At 45.8% G+C, this 27540-nt stretch overlaps 1 protein-coding gene across 6 annotated transcripts in view; it reads right to left on the bottom strand.

The window, feature by feature from the left end:
* Window positions 1–27540, bottom strand: part of LOC125451023 (pikachurin) — a 139591-nt gene that overhangs the window by 50713 nt on the left and 61338 nt on the right. For all 6 annotated transcript variants that reach the window (XM_059644934.1, XM_059644930.1, XM_059644931.1 and 3 more), the window contains 9 exons: window positions 20861–21140; window positions 11248–11348; window positions 10477–10577; window positions 9611–9755; window positions 8373–8562; window positions 5718–5843; window positions 4707–4950; window positions 926–1037; window positions 182–298 (listed from right to left, as the gene is read on the bottom strand). In XM_059644934.1, the coding sequence (XP_059500917.1) occupies window positions 182–298; window positions 926–1037; window positions 4707–4950; window positions 5718–5843; window positions 8373–8562; window positions 9611–9755; window positions 10477–10577; window positions 11248–11348; window positions 20861–21140 (1416 nt within the window). The remainder of the gene's footprint in view (window positions 1–181; window positions 299–925; window positions 1038–4706; window positions 4951–5717; window positions 5844–8372; window positions 8563–9610; window positions 9756–10476; window positions 10578–11247; window positions 11349–20860; window positions 21141–27540) is intronic.

The following is a 27540-nucleotide window of genomic DNA, read 5'->3' as shown; positions in this document are numbered from 1 at the left end:
ATGACCCTACTGAATGGTGGAGCAGGATTAAAGGGTCGAATGGCCTACTTCTGCTCCCATTTTATCTGTTTCTGTGCATGAACACACAAATACACGTTTACTTTGACACAGATGCACATACCACACTTAGGCACACACAAACCCACACACATACAACATACAAATGACATAAAATACTTACATTCTGAATGCTTCCTGTGAATGGCTGCAAAACTTCAGAGTTCTTCCTTACATTGTCATAGTCAGGAATTCCTCCAAAGAATAAGTCAGTGTTACACTTAATCTGCGTGAAAGCACCCTGTTGGGAGGAGAGATATCAGAATAAGGATCAATATGGAGTTCTTAGAGCGCTCTGGCCTACATGTGGTTCAGACCCAGACCAATGTGGCTGGCTCTTAAATGCTCTCTGGGCCTTTAGCGATAGGCAATAAATACTGCCTAGCCAGGGATGGCTTGGTCCCTTAAATGAATAAAGAAATAATTGCCCGGATGAAGATGCTGGTGAGCTTTCTTCTTGAATACTGTTGACTGGCTTGCTAGGCCATTTCAGAGGCTGAGTAAGCGTCAATATGGAGTCATGAAGACCAGGAGTAAGGCAGTGGATTAGACAGAAGGCCATATGATAGGTAATTTTATTTAAATCCCTCTGGTTGCTATGGTGAGATTTGAAGCCCTGTTCCTAGATAATTAGCTCAGTAGCATTGCCAATACACAACTCCTCTGCAATATATATCTGCTCTTCCATGGTGAGTCACTGCTGCAGCCTCTGATGTGATTTATCAAACATATCCCACACGCTATCCATGGACAAATCTTGACCGCTTACTAATGTGATACCCCATTGTGATGGAGTGAAGGTTTATTCAGCATCTTAAGCCATCCACCAACCTACCGCATTATTCAAACAACAATGTCAGGAACTCACCTCCGCCATCCCCTCCACAGTGTGTTGGTCATCTACCTGCAGAATTCCACTCTTGGCAGTACGAGAAACCTTCACATCATGCCACTGGTTGAGGGAAATGGGGTCTTTACTCCTACAGAATGAATTAGATAGACTTATCAGATACACAGGAGGTGCACAGGGGAAAGGCTGAAGTGCCATTGCATTAGATATTTTGGAAGTGTCTGTCATGTAATAAGCTGGGAGATGGAACTGGTACTGAGGCCAGAGGCGGCTAACTGAGGTTAAATTAAATGGAGAGTGGGTGATGTTGAACAAAGGTGGCCATGAGGAATGTGCTGAAGTGGAAGGTAATGAGGACAAGGTGAGATCGGGGATATGGGATGAAGGTAGCATTGGGTTGTGCAGCGCAAAGATGGATAAGGATACTGGCAGGAGGTAGAGTCGAGGGAGAAGCTGGATAAAGGAATATGGTACAAACACAGAAGTTACTGGGCAAGCTCAGCAGGTATGGCAGCATCGGTGGAGAAAAAGCAGTGTTAATGTTTTGGGTCCAGTGACCCTTCCACAGATCTGATTGTTGCTGGGCAAGAGTTGGTGCAAATGCTGAAAATAGGGGTGGAGGGAGGGGGAGGAGTAAACATTCGGTGGAGAGGGGACCCAGAGAGAGAGAGAGAGAGAGAGAGAGAGAGAGAGAGAGAGAGAGAGAGAGAGAGACAGAAAGAAAAACTGTTGGGCAGTCAAAGGAATGAGTATAGGTCAGCCTGAGAGAATGAATAGCTGCCGGTGGAGACTGTTATTAGCTGATAATTGGGTGTTTCAGGCAGCAGCCCATGTGATGACAAAGCCCAGTATATGGGGACTCAGGCAAGAAAGTGGGTGATCCTAAAATTATTGAACTCGTACTGTGTCCTGAAGATTCCAAAGTTCCCAAATAGGAAGTGAATTGCTGTTTTTCCAGCTCGTGCTGGGCTTCATCGGAGCACTGTAGCAGGCCTGAGACAGAGAAGTTGGCCGGGGAACAGCGTAGTGAGTTGAAGTGGCAGACAGCAGGAAGCTCAGGGTCATGTTTGTGGACAGAGCATTGATGTTCTGCAAAAAGGTCACATAGTCTGCATTTCATCTCCCCAGTGTAGAGGAAACCACATTGTGAACTGTGAATGCAATATACCAGTCTGAGTGAATGACACGTAAATATCTGCTTCACCTGGAAGATATGTTTGGCCTTTTGGAGAAAGGGAAGGAAGAAGGTAAATAGGCAGGTATTACACCTGCAGTTGAAGTGGAAGGTGCTTAGGAGTGTGGGGTCATGTTGGGAATGGAGAAGGTGTGCACCAGTGTGTCCCAGAAGGAATAGTCCCTGTGCAAGTCTGACAAGGGAGGGGAAGAGAATGTGTTTCTGGCAGTGGCATCTTGCTGAAGGTGGCAGAAGTGGTGGCTATTTTACTTTCGATGTGGACGCTGGTGGAAGTTGTAGGTGAAGATTTGGGGGACCCTATCACTATACGGGAGAGAAGAGAGGGAGTGAGGGTCAAAGCCTGGGAGATGGGTTGGGCGTGGCCAAGGGCCTTGTCAACCAGAGTTGAGGAATAAGGTGGATATTTCAGAGGCTCCCTTACTGAAGGTGGCATAATTGGGACTGATGTGACGGAGACTGAGAAACAGAAAATAGTCTTTGCAGAAAGCAGAGTGTGAAGATGTATAATTAAGAAAACTGTGGGACTCGGTGGGTTTGTAGTGGATATTGGTAGTCAGCCTATCCCTGGAAATAGAAACAGAGACATCAAGGAAGGGAAGGGCAGAATCAGAGATGGACCGGGTTAAGTTGAGAGCAGAGTGGAAATTGGAAATGAAATTGATAAATTTTTACAATCCTGGACCAGGGAGGGAAGCAGCACTGGTGATAGCATGGATTTACCAGAGACAGAGTTGTGGGATGGGGCCATAACAAGGCTAAAACAAGAAATGTTCAATGTACTTCATAAAGGGACAGACATAGCTGGGACTCATGCGGGTATCCAGGGCCACAACTTTTACCTGGAGGAAGTTTAAGGAGAAGGTCTTTTGTCCAGGAAGTAGCAGAGGGCCCTGAGTGGAGGATGGGCACGTGAAGGGGCTTGCAGGTCACTTGTATAGAGGAGGTCGCTAGAGCCTGCAAACTGGAAATTTGAAACTGATGTAGATCATCAGTGGAATTGTGGGCTGAACAAGGGTAGAAAAAAATTGCGTCAAGGTAGGAGGGGATCAATTTAGTGGGACAGGTAGGTGCAGGCAGAAACAATGGGTTTGCCAGGACATTCCTGTCTGTCGATTTTGGAAAAGGGGTGGGAGTAAGCTAAGTGGGGTTGGGGTCTATGAGCTAGGAGGCCATGTGTATGGAGACCACAAGATGAAATGAAATTAGTGACCATTGTGGACACAATGGCCTGGTGTTCAATGGTCCAGAGGGAGATAGGAGGAGATATGTGAGAGCTGGCACCACCACTCTTGTCAGCAGGCTTGATTGCAAAGTCAGGGTTGGATCTGATCACACAGCGTTCAAATTTGTTCAGAGGCAGATAGGTTAGAATTGGTGAAGACAGCAGAGAAATTAAAGTGGCTAATGTCATATCCACAGTTCTTGATGAACAGGTCAAGTGCAGGTACGAGGCCAGTGGGAGGGGTCTGTGGGAGGGGCAGTGTTGATGGTGGATGAGGACATCTATTGGCCAGAGTGATGATTCTCGTCCAAAGAAATGGGCGCAGAGGCAAAGGCAATGGAGGAAGAGTTCAATGTCATGTCATGTTCTAAATCTTCAACACTCAACTTAGTGACCCCTAATTTTAAAACAATGAAGAATTCCAAATATGCACAGATCAGCCATAAAGAATTTGAATGATGGACCAGGTTGAAGGGGCTGAATGGTCTCCTTCTGTTCCGATTTCCTATATATCTGTGTAAACCTTCCCTGTCAAGGAGATTTTCTTGAGGCATTTTTAGTAAGATAGGAATGACAAAATTTGCATTGAAGTAGCATCTCAGAATGCCCCAAAGTACTTACAGCAAAAAAGTACTGCAATCAGGTCATTGTTGTCATGCAGGAAATGTGGCTGGCAGTTTGTAGACAACAAGATCCCACAAAAAACAATATGATAATGACCCGACAACCCTTTTACTGCAGTGTTAACCAAGTACTAAATATTGACCAGAACACTGAGGAGAGCCCTCCTGCTCTTCCTCAAAACAGTGTTAGGAAATCATTCATAACAACCTGAGAATACAACTGGCATCATGGAAGAGATGGCTGCCCATGAGTGGATAAAAATAATTAAATTGCCCACTTTCAGTTGCCACTTGAGAGGGTGTTGATGACCTGCCTTCCGGAGCTGCTATGATCCATGTGCTGTAGGGAGATTTATTATGCCTTTAGGCAAGGAGATCCAAACACAGAGCCATAATTCCCACTAACATGAACGATCTATTGAACCTCCTTTGCTTTAAAGAAGGTGAAGTTGCCATATTCTTATTAAGTTATAGGGCTGCTCTACCATTAGCAAGAGAGATGACTGGTGGCAGTTTAACCAGTGGGTTACCATGCCTCCGGCAAGGAGAAAGGTTGAGAAGGTGAGTCCTTCATGGTAACATCAGTTGGCGCAGTAATTGAACCTGCGCTTTTGGTATCACACTGTATCATAAACCAGCCATCCAGCCAACTAAGCTAACCGAGCTTCCCCCTACTCTCCTCTATGCTTTGCGTGTTTAAGTGGGTGAGGATTGGGTGGAGAGGACTGCCCACTGCATATTTTGTAGTTGAACTCTGACCTTATGGATGCAGTCCCTGAGCCACAGTCGAAGCGGAACTCCACATATCTGGCCACTAGATTGAGGGAGATGAAGTCTTTACTGGAGGTGTCGTGGCTGTAGAGGATGACCCCATTGGCAGACTCAGGGTGGAAGGTGATCTGGAACTCCATGAAGGAGAGGTAATACTGGGGCTCCATTGGCCAAGGCAGACCAGCGTAGGACATCTGTGAAGCATTGAACTGTGGGACCACCAGAGTGAAAGCTAGGCCAAAGAGTCATTGGAAACAAAAAGAGCAGGGATTTTTGTTAAAATTGTAAAGCTCTTGTGTCAGAAACAGATATATATTCAGAATTTTAGAATGATTTCTTAAAAAAATTATCCACGGGATGTGTTGCTGGTTGGGCTAGTATTTGTTGCCCCTAATTGCCCTTGCACTGAGTGAATGCTAGAACAATTTACGGAGCAATTAAGAGTTAGCCACATTGCTGTGGGTCTGGAGTTACGTGCAGGCCAGGCCTGGGTAAGTAAGTCAGTTTCTTCCCTAAAGGATATGTGTAAACCAGATTGGTTTTTACGATGCTTGAATATTGTTAAAAGGAGACATGAAGCCGAAGCTCATGTCTTGCACTCATCAGGACTGGTTTGAGGCCCACATTATACTTCATCTGATCACACACACGTGTTTCTTCTGATCTCTCTCTCTCTCTCACACACACACACACACACACACACACACACACACACACACACACAGTCACTGACTGACACTCACTCACTGACATACACACACATAGACCCATCAACACCAGACACACACTTAATGAAACACTTGCTGACATAGATTTACCAGCACACTTAAGAGACAGGCACTAACACATATTTGCTCATATTTTCGCACTGACACATGCAATCTCACAACGATACACACACACTTGTCTAGCCAAATTCAATCTCACACACACATCAATTCACCATCAATGCCAACCAGCATGAACTGTGGAGAAAGACAGTGGGTGGGGATCACATACCTTCCTCGCAATGTTTGCCTCGGAAACCCTTGGGACATAGGCACAGGTAAGAGTCAGCTCTGTGGGAAACACAGCTCCCACCGTTGATGCAGGAAACTTTGTTGCACAACCCAGCGCTGCACTCCCCTAGGAAAAGACAAAAGCTGATTTCAAGAGGTGGGAGGAGATTCTGGTGAAGGCAGGAGGTTGAAGGAGATATGGTATGCAGTGTAGTGGATAGGCCATAATTTCAGGGGAATTAACTCTGCATGTAAAATAAACATGATGATGGAGACCCCAGGCTGTGGCAGGACTGGACCAGTAAGATCTCTGGAAAGTCCAGAAATGATCATGGAGGATCTAAGGGAACAATAACTAAAGTAAGGCATGACAGTAGCATTACCAACCATACTGGTCTCATTCCTAGAGATTTAGTCACATGATTGATCCCAATGCTTTGTCCCCCAACACAAAGTCACTTGATACAGGTTCATTGTCCCTCCATTCAATTAGAAAACCAAGTCTGAACACATTGAGCTGATCCTTAACCTTTCCTGCACAGCCAACTTGCTGGCATTTTAAAGAGAACTCGTCTACCCCTTGTCCATCTGAGAGGGTTGCTAGGGCTCAATTTAACATCTCACCCAAAAACTGGTTCCTCTGGCAGGGTGGAACTGCTGCAGCACTGCATATGAGGTGTCAGCCTGGATTATCTGTGCCCCGGATCTGGGGCTTCAGACCTGGTCATCGTATGGGACAATACTGGATTGGACAAGGACCCATTTCCCATGGGGTGATTCCACAATCACTTACACCTCCCCACTCCCTCATAGCATCTGTTAAAGCCTGCTGAAGAGATATTTTGAGATGTGTCTGTGTGCAATCATCTGTGGTGTGAGCATCATCCCTCGACTAAACTTTCACAATCATCCCACTCATGTTAATTAATTAATATTATTAAATTGGCAAAAGATAGAGCAGGTGTAGTATAACATGGGAAATTTCTGCCTCTGCAAAAGTAATAGTAAAACAGATTACAAAGTGCAGAGACGGCAGAATTCTGTGGTATAGTGAGACGCTGGTGTCCTTGTACAAATAATGCTAAGTGAGCATTCAGGTGCAGCAATTAATGAGGAAGTCAGAGAGAATGCTGGACTTTATGGAAGAGGAGAATTGAGTAGAAATGTCATGAAGTCTTGTAGTAGTTGTACAGGTCATTGGTGAGACAATGCTCCATGCGCTGTATCTTTTGCCAATTTAACAAAGTGTAGTGGAACCCATTCACAGAAGGTCCAGTAAACTAATTCCCGTGAAGAGAGTTGTTTAATGAGAAGTGTTGAGTATTTTAGGCCTGTACACACTGGAGTTTAGAAGAATGGAAGATGACTTTGCTGAAATGTATAAGATTTGTAGAAACTAGTTGTAGAAATGTTTCCCTTTGTGCGAGAGTCTAGGGCTAGAGGATATCATCTCAGAATAAGGGTCACAGTCTTAAGACAGAGATGAGGAGGAATTTCTTCTCTCAGAGAGCAGTGAATCTTGATGACATAGGGCTGTAGGGGATAGGTCATCAAATATACCTAAGACTGAGACAAATTTTTAATCAGTAACGGAATCGAGGGTTATGGGGTAAAGGCAGGAAATTGAAGATTATTATATCAACCATTGAATGACAGAGCAGACTCAATGGGCTGAATTCCTTACTTTTACACCTATATCAGATGGTCTTATGGGAGGATGCTGAGATAATGTTTCCTTTCGTGAGGGAGTCTAGGAACTATGGTCCCACGGTTTAAGAAGAACAGATGTCCCATTTAGAACACAGATGAGGAGGAATTAATTCTCTTTGATGTTCATTAATCCGAAAATCTAATTTGCTTGGTTGAATACATTCAAAGTTGAGTTTTCTTTTGAGGGGAATGAAGGATGATGGGGGCAGAGAGGAAAGTGGAGTTGAGACTATGACCACATCAGCCATGATCACAGCAAATTTCTGAAGAGGCTTGAGGGTCTTTGTTCTCATGCTGTGATGTAAATTCTGAGGGCACCCAGGACCCAGTTGGATTCTGAACCCTGACGCACGAGAAAAGAATGAGCGCTCGATTGGGAGGATGGGAGGGGATTGTCAGTATTCAAGGAAATAAAACTCATGTGTTGGTTGATCCAGCATTTATTACCAGGCCCTAGTTGCTCTTGAGGGGGTGGTGGTTAACTGCCTTCTTGAACTGCTGCAGTCCATGTACTATAGGTCAATCTGTAGTGCCCTTAGGGAGGGCACTTTGACTCAGTGACAATGCAGGAATGGCAAGATTCAATAGTGTAGAAAGTGAGAAGTTATTTTTGCTGATGACAGAGAATTGAGCGAGTGTGTCTAGAATAAGCGGTCAATCTTTGACACTGGAGTATATCCATTCAGGGCTGGAAAAGCCTTGAAGGGCTGAATAGTCTGATCCTCCTCTTATGTTCGGGTTGATGTAAGACCTGGGACCTTCCCAGGGCTTTACCGTTGCAGATACGATGAGCTGAATGGCTCCCCTTGGTGCCATAAAACTTTCCTGATATTGTGAACAACCTTTCCCTTATCAGTGCAGTTGATGGTGATTCTAGGAAATTTGTTTACACAGTTCAACTCATATTGAGAAACTCAGCCCCTGTCCCGGCCTCGCCCACACATACCAACGTCAGCCCCACTGACTGCTTGACCCACAGGCCAGCCTCGCATGTTGATCCGTCTGCCGTTAATGACCAGTGATTGGACACAGCCTCGGAATCCCCGATTAGTCCCTGCTGCCTTGGCCAGCCAATAGGCACTTGGCGCACCGCCAAGGTACAATGGTGACCGGAATGTGATCTTTGTGTAGTGACCCTGTGAGGAAGAGCAAAGCTCAGAGTAAAGTTCTGCATCCCACTGGGTCCCACAAAACAGGCAAAACTTTGACCGCCCTATCACACTGGGTAACGAACAAACAAACAACCCCCTCCATTCTCCTTTCTTCCTTCTGTCATACCCTCCCGCAGACTCTTTCTGTTCTCCAGATAGGGTTAACCCTATCACACCACTATGATTTCAAACCCTCCCTTCTCCCATCACTCTATCCTCTATTTTCTCCTCTGCTCTCTTTCCCTGACCTCTCCTCTTCTTCCTCTTTCAATCCTGTGCTGCCTCTCTTCCTCTCCTCCCCCATTCAATTCCCGCTTATACCCTCCCTTTCCCACTCTCTCTGATTCCCCTCTCCACCTCACTGCTTCTCTCTCTCACCCCATCCCCCTTCTCTTGCCTCTGTCTCTTCCATTTTCCCCTCGTGATCTCCGGCTCTCCTAATTACTTATCCCACGTTAATCTCCATCCTGTTCACTCTACCTCTCCCTCCTGTCTCCCTTTCAATTCTGCTACACACTCTTCATTCCTTGCCTATCACCCTGTCTCCCTGCACCCTCACGAACCTCATCCTTGTGCCACTCCTCAATCAGACCTCCTCCTCACCCTCTCTGCCCATCCTCGTCCATAATTGACACTCTTTCTCAGAACCCTACCCTGTGTTCCTTCTCCCCTCCCACTCTCTCTTCCCTCCTTTCCCATCCCTCCTCTCCTCATCCCCTCTCCCATAATCCAACCCCTCTACTTCGCAACTACCTTCCCCTCTTTCTAGAGCGATAGAGGTTACCTTGGCTCAGAGATAGTAGGAATTGCAGATGCTGGAGAATATGAGATAACAAGATGTAGAGCTGGATGAACACAGCAGACCAAGCAGCATCAGAGGAGCAGGAAAGCTGCTGTTTCAGGCCTAGACCCTTCTTTAGAAAACAAAATTCTGAAGAAGGGTCTAGGCCCAAAACATCAGCTTCATGCTCCTCTGTTGCGTCTTGGCCTGCTGTGTTCATTCAGCTATACACCTTGCTATATCAGAGGTTACCTTGGATTTGCCAGTGACTGGAGTGCCATTGTCCAGGCGTAACCAGCCATTGATGCCATTCCTGTAGATAGTGGCTGTGTGCCAATGGCCAGTCTGTACCCTGCTCTCACTGACCAGGGATGCAGCGCCTGTGCCGCAGTTAAACCTGCAAGGAAAGAAAAGAAAGATTTGCATTGATATAGCATATTTCAAAATTCCAATGTACAACCGATCATTAACCCAGAGTCCGTGTAAATGTTGGGTATCCATGTAAATCCAGGGGCTGTGCAAACTCAGGGTCTATATTAATGTGGGGTGGCATTGTGCAAATGCAGTGGTTTGTCAGTGCAAGAATTCTTTAAATGCAGAGATAGTCCATGTATAGGAGCTATGTAAATGCAGGGGACCGTTAAAAGCAAGGGACTGTGTAATTGAGAGTTGCAGATGGAAACCAGGAGCTATGTAAATGTATAAGTTGTGCAAGTGTGGGGATCTGTGTAAATACAGAAGTTGCGTCAACACAGTGCATTGTGTAAACTCAGGAGGCTGTGTAAATGCAGTGTGATGAATAAATGCAGGGGCTGTGCAAACACAAAGGGCTGTGTAAACTCAGGGAGCTGTGTCAGAACAGGAGGCCATGTAAATGCAGGGGGCTGTGTAAATACAGGAGATTGTGTTAACACAGGAGGCTGTGTAAACACAGACAGCCATGTAAATGCAGGGAACCATGTGAACACAAGGAACCATGTAAATGCAGGAAGTTGTGTAGATGCAGGGATCTGTGTAAATACATGCGATTGTGTAAGCATAGGAGACAGTCTAAATGCAGCAGACTGTGTATATGCAGGACAGCTTTCTCAGTTACGTTTTTGATAGAAGATTCTGACCTGAACTGGAGGCGCCGACGGATGATAGCGAGAGACAGGAAGTCTCCGTGTCCATTCTCTGTCTCTCCACAGTACAACAGCAAACCATCGTCCACGTCTGCCTACATGAGTGGGACATGGTAATGAATGATGATCAGGAGACAAGGTAAAGAGAGTACAGACATAAGAATTATGGCCAGACTATACATGAGAGATCTTAGGGGGCATTTCTACACAGAAAGGAGGGTAGAGATTTGAAATTCTCTTCTCTTGGCAATAGATGCTGGATCAGTTGTTAATTTTAAGTCTGGGATAGATAAACTTTCATGAAGCAAGAAGGTATTAGGGGATATTGACCAAAGGCAGAGTAAGGCCACAGATCAGTCATAATCCTAATGAAAGGCGGAGAAAGCTTAAGGAGTTGAATGGCATACTCCCTATATGGACAATCAACTATCAAAATTAAATGATTAATCTATCAAATCAGGTTTCACTCAGGGATCTTAATTGCTAGCACAGTATTAAAATTAGCTTGTATCATGATATTAGCTAAAGGGAAGCAAACAGAAAGTATCAATAAACCATGAATTCTCAGATTGTCAGGCTAGAAATTGTGGGCTACCACAGAGATCTGTATTTGAGCCCGAGGTGTTCACTGTCTATATCAACATTTTAGATATGAGAACTAAATATAATATTTCAAAGTTTACAGAATAGTAATGCCTTTTTATTGACACACTTGTGGACCCATTGATTTTTTTTGTGGAGATCCTTTCTGCACAGTAGACTCACCTTAAACTCAACGGTTATCTGAAATTTCTGGTAGGAATTCCTGAGAGGTTCAAAGGTGAGGTAGGAGTAACCGTAGAACTTTGGGTACTGAACAGCGATATCTGAGAGGGGTGAAAGACATGAAAATGTGTCAGTTACATCAACAACAGCGCACACAGCTCAGTAAATGAAGCCCAGAAGCTTTTACTCACTTCACATCATTTCTTGTAGTTACTGTTTAGGTGAGGCAGCAACTTGTCATAACCCTTGGACATCAGAAAAAATGACTGGCTGGGCCAGCCTTATTGCCTCTCCCTAGTTGCCCCTTGAGAAGGTGGTGGTGAGTTGCCTTCTTGAACCACTTCAGTCAATAATAGCCTTTGGGAGTGAGTTTCATGATTTTAACCCAGTGACACGGAAGGAACGGCGATATATTTCCAAATGAGGATGGTGAACGACTTAGAGGGGAAATTGCAAGGGATGGTGTTCCTAAGTATTTGCCATTCTTGGCCTTCTAAGTGGAAATTGTTGTAGGTTTGGAGGGTGCAGTCTAAGGATGTTTGGTGAATTTCTGCGATGCATCTTGTAGATAGTACACACTGCTGCTACTGACTGTCGGTGTTGGAGTGAGTGGATGTTCATGGATATGGTTCCTATTAAAGAGGCTGCTTTGTCCTTGATGGTGTCAAGCTTTTTGAGCATGAAATGAAGAGATGACTATATAGGTGAGGAGCTCCAGAGAGACACGTTGCTGGAATTTCTCACCATTGATACCCAAGGACACATTCTCTGCAATCAAAGGAATAAGTGCAAGGCCATTGCACGTTTCGTGAATTTCCTTAGAGCCTGGGGACTGTATAATTCCCCATTATTTTCTGCTTAGCAATGCTTCAATCTATCTAGGTTGACTTGACAACCGATCAGCTGTCACCTCCTGCAGTATATATTGTTGCAATTGTTTGAGATTTGTGTCCTGGTGTATGCAAAATGAAGAGCTTTGGAAATTTGCCTCTCTTTTCTGCAACATTCATGTTCCGATCAAAAACCACTTTCACGGTTAGTATCCAATGGGAGACACTATGACAGGTCTTGTGGGAAGATGAAAAAACCACGAGAAAGAGGAGTGCAGGAGTATCTGCATCTTTCCAAAACAGGCCAAGGTAAAACTCCAGGATGAGAATCTGAGTGCAATATTGAGGGAGTGTTTTACAAATGGAAAGGCCATCTTTCCAATCAGACACTGGTACCATCTGTGCTCTCAAGTGCAATTAAAAGATCACTGTGAAGAAGAGCAGGGCAGATCTCCCCAGATTCCTGGCAAATTTTCACCCCTCAACAAATGTCACTCAGAGAAAAGAGGTTGTGTGCTCATTGCCTCATTCTTAATTATGAGACCTTCCTGAGCACTAAATGGCAGTGATGAACAATGCCAAAAATACTGAACTGCATGTAAAGTGTCATGAAGTGTACTGAGTTCATGTTGCATGCTCTCTCAATGCAGCACGGGGAGAATTTATTGTTGGGGACGGGCTGGGGTCTGGTGTTCAGTTCACTGGCTGGAAAACTGGTGAGAAACAAAGAAACCTGATGCTACTATAAAGAAAATAGGCACTGAGTTGGACAGCTCAATCAAATCTCCATTATGGCAGGAAGACCACACTCAAAAAAACTGCTGGCCAATCAAGGACTGGAGCTCTCCAGTACCAGCAGCAGTGGCCATGCTGATATCAGAATAAGTAGAAATGAGTGTTAGCTCAACAAGGAGTTGTAGTTGCAGGGAGCGGGTCACTGGCAAGGTGGAGGAGGTAGATTCCAGAGTAAAGCCCCTGCTAGTTGAACAGCATAAGGCCCATATATGGCATTGAGGTGGCTACAATAAGAGCCCCAGTTGGCCTCCAGGAGAAGGCTACCACAATCCTCTGTGCTCAGATATTGATTGTAAGGAAGGCACAAGGGAACTTGCTTATTGCCCTTCATGGTCCTGGCAAATCATCCAATCCTTCCTCCCAATCATACTACCCCCCGCCTAAACACACTCAGTCACAGGAGGGAGGTGACAGCCTGGTGGTACTATTGCTGGACTGTTAATCCAGTGACCCAGGTAATGGTCTGGGGACAGAGGTTTGAATCCTCTCATGGCAGACGGTGAAATTCAAATTCAATAAAAATCTTGGCGTTAAGAGTCTAATGATGACTATGAACTGAGTATTGGAAAAACCCATTTGGTTCACTAATGTTGTTTAGGGAAGGAAACTGCTATCCTTGCCTGGTTTGAACTACATGTGACTGCAGACACACAGCAATTTTACTGCTCTTTGGGAAATTAGGAATGCACAATAAATGGTGGCCCAGCTGGCATTGCCCATATTCTGCGAATGAATAAAAAAGAACTTGGATAAGCATATGGATAATGATGGGACAGTTTAGGGGGAGGGGCTTAGATTAGTTCACAGGTCGGCGCGATGTCGAGTGCCAAAGGGCCTGTTCTGTGCTATATTGTTCTATGTTCTATGTAACCACCCTCCCTTCCAATCACATTATCTCGACTTCCAAACACACCTCCAAAGAGGGGAAACCCATTAGTGCTGTCTGCCTTTTATAACTCAGTCTGCTGCCCACTATCTGAATTCATCAGCAGGTGGTGCCAGTGTTCAAAAAAAATAAAACTAGGCATCAGAAAACTTAAAACTGATGCACTCATGAAAAATTCTGTACAGGGTGAGAGACAGAGCAAAGCTCCCTCTACACTGTCCGCATGAAACACTCCAAGAATAAAGACAGTACAGTGTTTTGTTCATATTTTCCCCATCAAACTCTTCCAGGTTAGAGACAGCACAGGGTTAGAGACAGAGTAAAGCTCTCTCTACACTGTCCCTATCAAATACTCCCAGGGCAGGGACAGCACAAGGCCACAGACAGAGTAAAGGTGCCTTTATAATGTCACTATTAAACACTCTAGGACAGGGACAACTCAGGGTTAGAGACAGTGTAAAGCTCCCTCTGTACTGCCCCCATCAATTACACCAAGAATATATAAATCATGGGCTCAGATACAGGGTAAGGCTGCTTCTGCACTGCTCCATCAAGTGATGCCTAGTCTTTTGATAGAAAGAAGGCATATTCTTACCTAGCATGTTTTAAACCAATGTTTTTCTTTGAATTATTGTCTTGGAATCATTTTCCTCCAGACAGCTGGTAGATGAGGCCTCAGGTTAATGCCTCATCTGAAAGACAGCACCCTTGACAGTGCAGGTCTGTCTCAGAATGGTACAGCCTGCATGATGTGCGGATGGTTAGTACAGGGAAATGTGAACCTGGCATCATTTGACACAGATAAAAGCAGCCACTGGGGCTGTTCAAGAAGACCAGTCAGTGCATTTACAAATCCCATGCACACACAGGATTTACACATCATTAGACACTAAGAGATGCTGATCGGTGGAATCCTGATCAGGCAGAGTGCAAAAGGTGGGGACATGGAGTGGTGTAGTGGTGTACAGTTTCGGGATAAGGGGCCAAATATTTTGGACTGAGGTGAGAAGAAATTTCTTCACTTAAAAGGGTTGTGAACTCCTGGAATTCTCACTATCAGAGGGATGTCGACGCTCCCTCACTGACAATATTTAAGGCTGATTAGTCAGATGTGAAATCTCTCGGGGAATTGAGGGATATAGGGAGCAGTGGGAAAGTGAAGATGACGTGGAAATCATGGATGCTATTGGTGGCAGTGTGGGTTCGAAGGGCCGATTAGTCTATTCCTTTGTTTTCTTGCATTCTTGCAAATGCAAGGATCGTTTGTGGACGCATTAACAGGGGTGTGTTGACTTTAAAGAATTACTTGGTCAAAAATGTCTGGTCACACTGAAACCATCATTCTTCAATGTACAAAGACAAGGCTCTCAATTCATTCAAGTAAGGGTGATGAGTTGAGCAGTTTCATTTCTAAAAGAATCACATCATAAAAAGAAAAATGTACTCAAATTAATGATGTAAACATTCCCTGCACTGGAACCATAGAAATATACAACACCTGATAAATGGGATCACCACCAACTACAAGTGCCCCTCAAAACCCACTCACCATTCTGACTTGGAAATGTATCGTTGTTCCTTCAATGTCACTGGGTCCAAAGCCTGGAATCCCCTCCCCAAGGCCAATGTGGGTCGACCTAAGTACATGGAGGCAGCATTTCAAGAAAGTCACTCAGCATCACCTTCCCAAGGGAAAATATGGATGTGCAATGAATGCTGGCCAAGCCAGTGACACCACCTTCCCATGACTGAATAAAAAATGTTTACTTTATATTTCATTCAGTTCAGTTTCTAGTCAACAGTAACCCTAAGGTTATTTCTATTTTTTACAGTATTTGCTCCCAAGATGAGGCATTCCACTCCAGGAATCCCAGATTTCCTCGTTTTTCAAGGATTGCAATTTCCTCTCCACAGTGGTCCAAAGCGTCTCTTGCGTTCCCCGCACCTCGTCTCACACACACCCTCCCCGCAATAACAGCAAACGAAAAGATCCCCTTGTCCTCACATATCACACCATCAGCCTCCGGATTCAACGCATCATTCTCTGCCACTTCTGCAACCTGCAATCTGACACTGCTACCAAGGATATATTTCCCTCCTCACCCTATCTGCCCTTCAGAGGGACCGCTCTCTCCGCGACTCCATCGTCTGCTCCACACTCCCCACTAGCCCCACCACCCCGGCACTTTTCCCTGCAACCGCAGGAGGTGCTACACCTGCCCCTGCACCTCCCTCCTCACCCCCATCCCAAACTGCAAGAAAAACCTTTCACATTAAACAGATGTTCGCTTGCACATCCGCTAATGTGGTACGTTGTATCTGCTGTGAGGAGAACCTACACTCTGACAAACGACAAGATCTCTCGGTCATGAACCACTTCAGTTCCTGCTCCCACTCCTTGGACGACATTCCGTCTGGGCCTCCTCCAATGCCATAGCAATGCCACCCAAAGGCTGGAGGAACAGCACCTCATATTCCGCTTGGGAACTCTGCAGCCCAATGGTCTCAATGTGCACTTTACAAGCTTCAAAATCTCGCCAGCCTCGATCTCAGCACAAGACCAGCCCTCTCATCCTTGCCTCTTTGACCTGTCCATCTTTTTCTGTTCCTCCTACCTCACTGACCAACCCCCACCTCCATTTCCTACCTACTAACCTCATCCCCACCTCCTTTATCTGTCCACCTTCCTTCTCACCTACCTGCCCTTCCCTCCTCACTGGGCAACCCCCACCTCAGCTTCCGACCTGTGCTCACCTGAACTGGCTTCATCCCCACTTCCTTGACCCATCTGTCTTCTCGCTACCTATTGGCTCCACTGTCCACCTTCTATCATCACCTCCCCATCTCTCTATTTATTTCAGAGCCCTCTTCTCCTCCCCCATTTCCGAAGAAGGGTCCCGACCCGAGCTTTCCTGCTCCTTTGATGCTGCCTGGCCAACTATTTTCATCCAGCTCCATTCCCTGTTATCTCAGACTCCAGCATCGGCAATTCTTACCAGCTCTGATGATGTTATCCAGCAGGGTAATGCAATGTCCACAAACTAATGAACCAGCTTGGCAAGGAAACCAACCACAGTATCATGACCCAAGCTACTAATCCACTCAAGTACCTGAGAGAGGTTTCAACTTGTAACTATTTGATTGACATCTAATAAGAAATAAAGCTGGATATTTAAAAAGATTGCGGACTTGTTCCTTATTTATTTTTAAGGAATCTGTCAGCTTGGCATAGTCAGCAGGATCTCAAAGATGAATGCTGGAACACTGAAGGCTCCCAATGTGCAGTGGAGATGTAAAGACTCCTTGATTCTAAAAGTACTCAGGTGATAGTGAAAGCTCAGACCCATGTCATCTAATGCAATCTGCAAGCTGTTTGTGATTTCCAACCTGAGCCCACATTACTTACAGACGTCCAACTCGGCAGAGGAAATAAAACCCCTGGCCCCCGTGGCAGAGGAAATAATATCTCTGGACCCCTCACAATATGATTAGCCTATGATCTGAGACCCACTGACGTGTGGTATACGGCTGAAGGTCCACAAACCAATGTCTGTAATCAGCAGTGAAAGAGTGTGATTTCTGGGCTTTGGCTCATTGAGTCCCATCTGCCGTAAGTCCACATAAATATTCAAAAATAACATCAAAGTCTGAATTACCTACAACAATGAAAGGAAGGCAGGCTCCACCTGATACTTCTGAAGATAAAGTTCTCAAAATGTTAAAGGAATACATAGAACACCATTTGACCTCTCAAAAACTTTGACAGAATCCCATGGGAAATGTGTAACCTCTATGGGGCAATGGTCCCTCGATGAGATTAGGCATGTTTAGAATAAAACCACTTGATTAAGAGACAGAAAACGGATTCAATGGCCTCTATGTGAAATGCAACAAATTAGTGACAAGAAATGACAGAGAAATCTAATCATGATTGTGAAATTAACAATCTAAAGGAACAGTTGAAAGCTGTTTGTAAAGAACTTAAAATGACAAAACAAAAAAATGACTGAGAAGGATAAACCTTCGGTAATGAAAAATCCTTTACTCTATATACCGACCACGGGACACCCCAAGACCCAGGCAAAGTGCAGGTTCTGGGAAATGGGAACAAACAGTATGGTCTCAGTTTTAGTGAGTCTGAAGAAGAGAACCAACTGCTTAATTTATGGCCAGTACAGACCAGGAGCCACAAGGAGGAGAAAAAAAAGGATGACAAGGGTGTAGTTCAATATGAATACACACAACAGGCAGCCCACAAACCTCCCAATTCCAAACTAGTGGAAAGTTGGGCCAAAGAACTACCTCACCTGAAACAAGGAGGCATGAAAATGTGGAATGAATTAGAAAAGCTTAAAAATATACACAATTTTCACCCCGTGGACGGAGTACAAGTGTTGTCTATCATGTTAAGAGGTAATGTAAACTGAAAGCTAGTTAAGAAAGTTAGAGAGGAATTAATGATGATGGACAAGACTTTGATTATGAGTGGAAAGCTATTAGGGATGATTGAAGGATTATGGCCCACCTAAAACAGATTGGAGTAAAGTTGCAGCATGTCAGCAGAAATGCAATGAGGAGTTATGAAACTATGCAGAAAGGTTTGTGGTGATCTGGATAGAAAATTCCAGCCTGGCAAGGGAAACAAATGCACTAGAATTTGACAGCAGTAGTCTTGCGCCCCTGAAATCTGCTTTTGCCTCAGGATTAAAACCTGAACTAGCAAAAATGTTAAAGGTTACCGTTCCCGACTGGGAGACCAGTTGCAGAAAGTATGGTGAAATCGTTGAAGAGGCCAGCTGCTTGAATATGGGGTCTAAACTTAGAATCATGTAGGTTGTAGTAACAACACTGGGAGTCTTGGCAGCTAGGTGCCGAGGCAGATGTCACAGCTGTGGACGAGAAGGACATTGGGCAAAGACCTATAGGTTTAAGAAGAAGGTTGAGGGTGGTCCTAAGCCTGCTTCAGGACAGAACATTTGACTTCTGTTTTAAAATATAATAAGATGATTTATCATTGCCTCCAGATTTCTGGGATAAGATAGATGGTAATAGCTAAATGGCAAAAGTGGATGAGATGAAGTAACTAGGGATGGAGATTAGTGGCAAAAGAAAAACAAATTAGAATAATGGATTGAAACAGCACTTGAAGTTTAAAACCGTGATAGTGAGCTGCAGTGAAAGGCCCAAAAATTGATGACATACGGATACCTTGAAAAAGAGAACTGGACAATTTTGAGTCCATGTATAACGTTAACAAGCAACCAGTGACTGAACTTGAAGCTTGATAAGAATTGTTACAATAGCCCAAGAGGGGAAAGTTGATTGTATTACTTCTTATTGTTGTGAATTATATTGTGCATTTCTTGCTTATGTGATGAAAATGTTGTATTCAGCAAATGCTGAAACCTAAAAGTTTGATATTTTACTGCCCTTCAAAACTCTTGGCAACCTACATATTATTGTTAGTTTGCTTTTCTTGTGGGTTTCCATTTGGAAAATATCAAAAGCTAGGAGTTGTGGAGATTAATGAAAATTGTGTAATTAAACTACAGCATATCAAAGGTTAAATTGCAAATGCTAATACAAAAATGGGACTTGCAAGGCCAGTTAAAATTGGTTCGAAGCAAACATGAGCATATGTCACAAACAGACTGTGGCCTAGATCTTGTGGTTAGGATGTGGTGAACAGATAACTAGTAAATGGACTTAAAAAGTATAACAAAACATAGAACAAGTTGTTACTATAGAGAGGTCTTAACTTGTAGCCATCTGATTGATATCTAGTAAGAGATAAAGCCAGGTGTTTAAAAAGATCATGGACTCATTCCTCATGTATTTTTAAGGAATCTAACACAGTATGTAGTTCCCAATCCTGAAGAAAGGCTATGAGCTGAAACATTAACACTGTTTTTCTCTCCACAGATGCTGCTGAGTTCCTCCAGCACCTTCTGGCTTTGTTTCACATTTCCCGCATCTGCAGTATTTTGTTTTCATTTGCTGTTAGGTGGGATGTTTTAACTCAAACACAGCAAACACATGAGAGGTGAAAGAAAGAAGAGCTTCTGCTGATGGAGTGAGATGAAAGAGGGTGGGAGGGCACTCATTTATGATAAAAACAGAATGCACAGCAGCTGTGTAAAATGAAACAGAGTTCTGGATCAATGACTAGAAGAGCTAGATACAGAGGGGGTGTGTGGAAGCTCATTAGGAGCGTAAACACCATCACAAGCCTACTGAGAACACCTGTTTTCATATTATAAATTTTATGCAGATTTTACATAATTGTACGCAGCCAGTCCATCACGCAAACCTGCCTTCCATTCATTGACTCCATCTATACTTCCTGCTGCCTAGGGAAAGCAACCAAAATATTCAAAGACTCCTGAGATACTGCTTGGCCTGTGTTCATCCAGCTTCACATTTTGTTATCTATAATCAAAGACCCCTCCTACTCTGGTTAAATTCTCTTCCACCCTCTTCCTTCGGGCAGAAGATATAAAAAATTGAATACACATACGAATAGATTCAAGACCAGTTCTTTCCCTGCTGTTATCAGACTTTTGAACGGAGCTCTCAACTGTTAATTTCGATCTCTTTCTCTCTCTCTCTGCACCCTCTCTGTGGCTGTAACGCTGTATTTTGCACTCTGTTCTGCTACCTTGATGCACTTTTTGTGGTATGATCTGCCTATATAACACACAACACTTTTCATTGTATCTTGATACATGCGACAACAATAAGTCAAATCCATAAATCTGATAAATCTTTCATAAAGCTATGTGAATATAATGCAAAATAGCAAAATAACATGTTGAATATTCAATTCCCTAGATTTATGTAAGCTCCATGCAAACTATGTAAACTATGTAAATTCTGTGTAAATGTGCTAATTTCATGCAAAATGGATGCAAATCTCTATACTTGCTATGTAAAATGCGTATATTATATGTAAATACATGTATGTATGTAAGCTACACATAAATATATCTAAATGACATGTAAATTGTACTCAAGCTAAATGTAAACTGTACGTAAATTGTGAAAAACCCATATCGATATGTAAAGTTTATGTAGATTCGATGCAGGTTCTGTGTTTCCTCACCTCTGTTACACCAGTCCCCAGTTTTCCCTAAGTTGCAGTGGCACCTGGATCCTCCACTCTCATAGTCGCTCATACAGAAGCTGTCGCCCGGGCAGTTGGCATCGTCACATGCTAGGTCCAGGATACGGCCAGCAACCCCCTGTGGGTGGACAGAGGTGCTGGTATCTAGAGCAGTGAGTGTGTGGACGTGAGAGGGTCTCCTTGGAGTAGTGGTGGAATCTGGTCGGAGCCGAGTCTCAACCTGAAATTTCCTGTTTCTTCCCCGCAAGACCAAGGGTGACTGAAGGTGCACAGAGAGAGAGAGAGAGAGAAAAGGGCAGGAGGTCAGAGGCTTGGTCTGCAAGGGGGAGATACCAGCTAGTAATACCCAAGTCCCATTAGTGAATTAAAATAAAATCCACTAAAGCAGAATAAGATATCCCACAGAACTTTGCAAGGCATTTGTCACTGCAATGCACGTTGCATACAGATGACCAAACATTTGATCGAAGAGTTCTTCCTATCTCTGATTTGATCAAAGAGATAGGTTTTAGTGGCAACTAAAACAACAATAGAGGTTGCTGGAAAATCCCCGCAGGTCTGGCAGCATCTGTGAAGAGAAATCAGAGTTAATGTTTCAGTTTCGGTGACCCTTCTTCACAACTGAAGCTGCCAGGGAGAGAGAGATACAGAGTTTTAAAGAGGGAATTCCAGACTTTTGGGCCCAGGTAATGGGTGGCTCAATGGTTAGAACTGCTGCTTCACGCAGCCAGGGACCTGCGTCTGATTCCGCCCTCAGGTGAATGTCTGAACAGAGTTTGGACATCTTGCGTGTGTTTACTCCAGGCACTCTAGTTTCCTCCTGTGGTCCAAATTGTGCAGGTTAGGTGGATTGGCTGTACTAAATTGTCTCGTAGTGTCCAGGGATATGCAGGCTAGATGAATTAGTCCTCAGAAATGCGTGGTTGTGGGGCTGGAATGAAGTTTTGATTAGTAACTGTCAGAATTGATAAGGAGGAGACAGTGAATAAGAAATTAGCACGCAGGAAGATACAGGGTTTTTTTCTGAGTAGAAGTGGGATACAACAGCTCTTCACAACATATATGAATGATCTAGATGAGGAAACTATGTGTCATATCTCCAAATCTCCATCTTCTCACATCCTGGCCCTTGACCTGCTGGTCTTTTCTCCCACCTACCTGCTCCTCCCACCTCACTGACCAATTACCAGCCCTACTTCCTACCCACTGGCCTCATCCCCGCCTCCTTGACCTGTCTGTCTTCCCTCCCATCTGCTCGGCCCCTCCCTCCTCATTGGCCAACCCCCATCCCAACTTCCTATCTACATTCACCTTTACTGGTTTTATCCCCGCCTCCTTGACCTGTCTGTCTTCCCTCCCATCTACTTGGCTCCCCCTCCTCATTGGCCAACCCCCATCCCAACTTCCTATCTACACTCACCTTTACTGGTTTTATCCCCGCCTCCTAGACTTTCCCATCTCCTCTCCACCTATCTGCTCCACTATCCACCTTCTATCACCACCTACCCCTCTCTCTATTTATTTCAGAGACCCCTTCCCCTCCCCCATTTTTGAAGAAGGGTCCAGATCTGAAACACCTGCTTTTCTTCTCCTCTGATGCTGCCTGGCCTGCTGTGTTCATCCAGCTCCACACCTCAACCTTTCGTCTTTTTTTCTGATGACGGGCCCAGGCCCGAAACGTCAGTTTTTGTGCTCCTAAGATGCTGCTTGGCCTGCTGTGTCCATCCAGCTCCACACTTTGTTATCTCATCCTTTCTCTCACTGTTTGCCTGCGATGGGCCTCATTTCTTCGGCCTCAATACGTCCCTCCAACAAGCTCATGTCAGCAGCTCTGCATCTCTTTTTTACCATTTTATTTTAAGATCATTTGTTCAACTGCAACAACCTTCTCTGTCACCTTCATATGCAGAACTTTCCCTGTAACAACACCCATCCTTGAAATCCCATCTTCATCTAGTTTCAATCTCACCTCTCTTCATGTCCTCTCTGAGCTCAGCTTGACTGTGGGACCTACCTCCTGTTCCCTTAGCTCTACTCCCATTAAACTGCCAAGCAATTAGATTCCACATCAGCCAATATTATAAATGGCCCTCTGTCAGCACCACTGCCCCTCCAAACCTGCCATTGTGACCACTCCCCTTGACAATCCAACCTTGACCTCTCTGATCTTACAAACCATCATCCCATCTGCTTTTCATCTCCAGAATAAGGGGCAGGAGATTTACAAGCAGATGTGAGGAAATTTGTTTTCACCTAAAGGGGCGAATCTGCAATTCAGTGGCTGTAAGGATGGTAGGCTGAAACTGTGTGGATGATGCAGAGGTGCTTCAGTGTAATTTAGACGAGCTGAGGGAATGGACAAATGCATTCTGGATGTGTGTTTGCTCGCTGAGCTGGAAGATTAGTTTTCAGACGTTTCGTCACCATTCTAGGTAACATCATCAGTGAGCCTCATACGAAGTGCTGGTGTTATGTCCCGCTTTCTATTTATCTGGTTAGGTTTCCTTGGGTTGGGGATGTCATTTCCTGTTCTTTTTCTCAGCGGATGGTAGATTGGCTCCAAATCAATGTGTTTGTTGATGGAATTCCGGTTGGAATGGCATGCTTCTAGGAATTCTCGTGCGTGTCTCTGTTTGGCTTGTCCTAGGAACTGTGACAAACACGATATTGGACAAACTGGCAGAAGGCTAGACACCAGGATACATGAACATCAACTAGCCACAAAACGACATGACCCAGCATCCTGTGACGATGAAACGAACTTTGTAGTGAATGAAACCTTTGAAGAGCAGGTGTGCATGCTGGAATGGATAGAGACAGACGAAGCTGATGTGCTGAAAATTTTGTCAAACATGAAGATTGACAAGTCGCCAGGCCCGGATCAGATTTGTCCTCGGCTGCTTTGGGAAGCGAGAAATGCAATTGCTTCGCCACTTGCGAAGATCTTTGCATCCTCTGGAGTCGTACCTGAGGACTGGAGAGAGGCAAATGTAATTCCTCTCTTCAAGAAAGGAAATAGGGAAATCCCCGGCAATTATAGACCGGTAAGTCTCACGCCTGTCGTCTGCAAGGTGTTAGAAAGGATTCTGAGGGATAAGATTTATGACCATCTGGAAGAGCATGGCTTGATCAAATACAGTCAACACGGCTTTGTGAGGGGTAGGTCATGCCTTACAAACCTTATCGAGTTTTTTGAGGATGTGACTAGAAAGGTTGATGAGGGTCGAGCTGTGGATGTGGTGTATATGGACTTCAGGAAGGCATTTGATAAGGTTCCCCATGGTAGGCTCATTCAGAAGGTCAGGAGGAATGGGATACAGGGGAACTTAGCTGCTTGGATACAGAATTGGCTGGCCAACAGAAGACAGCGAGTGGTAGTAGAAGGAAAATATTCTGCCTGGAAGTCAGTGGTGAGTGGAGTTCCACAGGGCTCTGTCCTCGGGCCTCTACTGTTTGTAATTTTTATTAATGACTTGGACGAGGGAATTGAAGGATGGGTCAGCAAGTTTGCAGACGACACAAAGGTCGGAGGTGTCGTTGACAGTGTAGAGGGCTGTTGTAGGCTGCAGCGGGACATTGACAGGATGCAGAGATGGGCTGAGAGGTGGCAGATGGAGTTCAACCTGGATAAATGCGAGGTGATGCATTTTGGAAGGTCGAATTTGAAAGCTGAGTACAGGATTAAGGATAGGATTCTTGGCAGCGTGGAGGAACAGAGGGATCTTGGTGTGCAGATACATAGATCCCTTAAAATGGCCACCCAAGTGGACAGGGTTGTTAAGAAAGCATATGGTGTTTTGGCTTTCATTAACAGGGGGATTGAGTTTAAGAGTCGTGAGATCTTGTTGCAGCTCTATAAAACTTTGGTTAGACCGCACTTGGAATACTGCGTCCAGTTCTGGGCGCCCTATTATAGGAAAGATGTGGATGCTTTGGAGAGGGTTCAGAGGAGGTTTACCAGGATGCTGCCTGGACTGGAGGGCTTATCTTATGAAGAGAGGTTGACTGAGCTCGGTCTCTTTTCATTGGAGAAAAGGAGGAGGAGAGGGGACCTAATTGAGGTATATAAGATAATGAGAGGCATAGATAGAGTTGATAGCCAGAGACTATTTCCCAGGGCAGAAATGGCTAGCACGAGGGGTCATAGTTTTAAGCTGGTTGGTGGAAAGTATAGAGGGGATGTCAGAGGCAGGTTCTTTACGCAGAGAGTTGTGAGAGCATGGAATGCGTTGCCGGCAGCAGTTGTGGAAGCAAGGTCATTGGGGTCATTTAAGAGACTGCTGGACATGTATATGGTCACAGAAATTTGAGGGTGCATACATGAGGATCAATGGTCGGCACAACATTGTGGGCTGAAGGGCCTGTTCTGTGCTGTACTGTTCTATGTTCTATGTTCTATGTTCTATTATCACTCGTATCCTTACATACAGATGAGGAAGGACACCACTTTGATTGGGACAACACATCCATCCGAGGACAAGCCAAACAGAGACACGCATGAGAATTCCTAGAAGCATGGTATTCCAACCGGAACTCCATCAACAAACACATTGATTTGGAGCCAATCTAACATCTGCTGAGAAAAAGAACAGGAAATGACATCACCAACACAGGAAATGACATCACCAACCCAAGGAAACCTAACCAGATAAATAGAAAGTGGGACATAACACCAGCGCTTTGTCGGAGGCTCACTGATGATGTTACCTGGAACGGTGACAAAACATCTGGGGACAAACCTTACAGCTCAGTGAACCAGCTTACATCTCAAACACAATAAAGACCCACTCTCTTGTGGACTGAGAGGACGAGAGTGCTGTGTTGGAGGTGGAAGGAAGACGTCGGGTTGGCAGTGCACCCTTGCGACCAGTGGATCTTAATGCTGGCTTCGGCCTAACGCTGGTTCAGGGGAGCAGCCAACCTGCAACGATGGCTGCGGCAAGTGCTCGTGCCCCAGGTCAGGGGGTCCGGAACACCATCCGTGTTTCTGTAAAGAAGGTGGATGAAGGTGCACCTGTGGACCGCACCTTCTTCGTGAAGAGGGTCCTGTTGGACTGTTGTGAGTTTGCTGCTGCGGACATTTACTGCCTGCAGGATTTCCCCGGAGGGGGTTTTTACGATGTGACCTTCCGGAGTGCCAAGCTTTGCGAGCGCTTCCTGGAGGTTTTGAAGGAGAAAGGAGGTGAGGGCCCCCTCTCTGTATTGACCGCTGTCCCGCTGTTTGTGATGCCAGCGCAGAGGAGCCGTATGGTGACTGTACACATGTACAACCCACATGTGCCGGCAGTTGATGTCCTGACCTTCCTTGGAAGGTACGTGAAGGTGGAAGGGGACCTAACTGACATCGTGGACCCCTTTGGCATCTGGACGAGTAAGAGGCAGGTCAAGGTGACGCTGAGGATGGGCGCAGACGGGAATGTCGCACACCCACCGTCCAGCTTCGCGATCGGCGGGAGCAGGGGCTACCTGACCTATGCAGGGCAACCTAAAGTCTGCCATGCCTGTGGTAGGTCAGGTCACATGGCGGCCGACTGCAAAGTCACCATCTGCAGGGAGGAGGGACACCTTTCAAAGGATTGCCCACGAGAGAGAAGCTGCAACCTTTGCGGGGAAGCGGGCCACTTCTATAGGGCATGCCCGCGGCGGGGTACCACCTACGCCCAGGTCGCCGGCAGGGGAAATGCGGGGCCAGCCCCCCCGGAGGAGAGGAAGGCACCAGGGCCCAGCAAGGACCCCACTAATGTGCAGGAGGGCCAGGCCGTGCAGGAGGGCCCAGCCCTGCAGGATGGGCCCGACGCCAGCAAAGCACCCCTGCAGGCTCCGATCCCCCCCGACAACCCGGAGCCAATGGAGGCGGCGGCAGGCAACCCAGGGGAGTGGACTACAGTCCGGAAAGCGAGGAGGAAGGTGCGTCGACGGGCCCAGGAACCGCAACAATCAGGAGGGAAGAGGCAGCTACAGGGGGGCTATAAGAGCTCCTCTGACGAGGAGGATTCGGAGAGGGCCCACCCGAAGCAGAAGTTAAAGGTCTCGAGGGGGAAGGAAAGCAGCACCCCGCTTCCAGGTGACGGGAGGCGTCCTGAGGCTCACTCCGACACCCAGTCAAGTGCCGCTGGAGCACTGGAGGGCCCCCCGGAACTTCCAGGCGGGAAGGAGGAAACAGCACATCCCCAGCCTGATCCGGAGCCGGACCCTCCTGCCTCCGCACCCCTGGTGGGGGGATGCCACCCGGAAGGCAGCACAGACGGTTTCCTGAGCCCAGAGAGCGTCCAGCAGTTAGCCCGGGCAATGGGCATGAAGGGACAGATGGAGGGGCTGGACCTTGGACCTGGGGAGGGTACTGCGGTCACTGCCCACAATGGGGGTACGAGTTGCGAGCATTAACGTGCGCAGCGTCAAGTCAACCGCGAGATGTGTGTCCACATTGGCCTACCTGACCACCATCAAGGCGGACCTCCTGTTTCTGCAGGAGTGCGGGATACCGCACCTCGGCAGGTACGGGAAATGGTCCGGCGCCTGGACCTGTGGGCCTTCGATCTGGTCGGGGGGTAACGACTGTCGCTCCTCGGGCCTGGCTATTCTGCTGCGGGGGCACAACTTCACCATCTCTCAAGTTCAGGAAGTGGTGGTGGGGGGGGGCGCCTCCTAGTGGCTGACAT

This window comes from Stegostoma tigrinum, chromosome 3, assembly GCF_030684315.1.
Source record: "Stegostoma tigrinum isolate sSteTig4 chromosome 3, sSteTig4.hap1, whole genome shotgun sequence".
Taxonomy (NCBI): Eukaryota; Metazoa; Chordata; class Chondrichthyes; order Orectolobiformes; family Stegostomatidae; genus Stegostoma; species Stegostoma tigrinum.
Note: the sequence above shows the minus strand (reverse complement) of the source record. Positions and strands in the feature narration are given on the sequence as shown.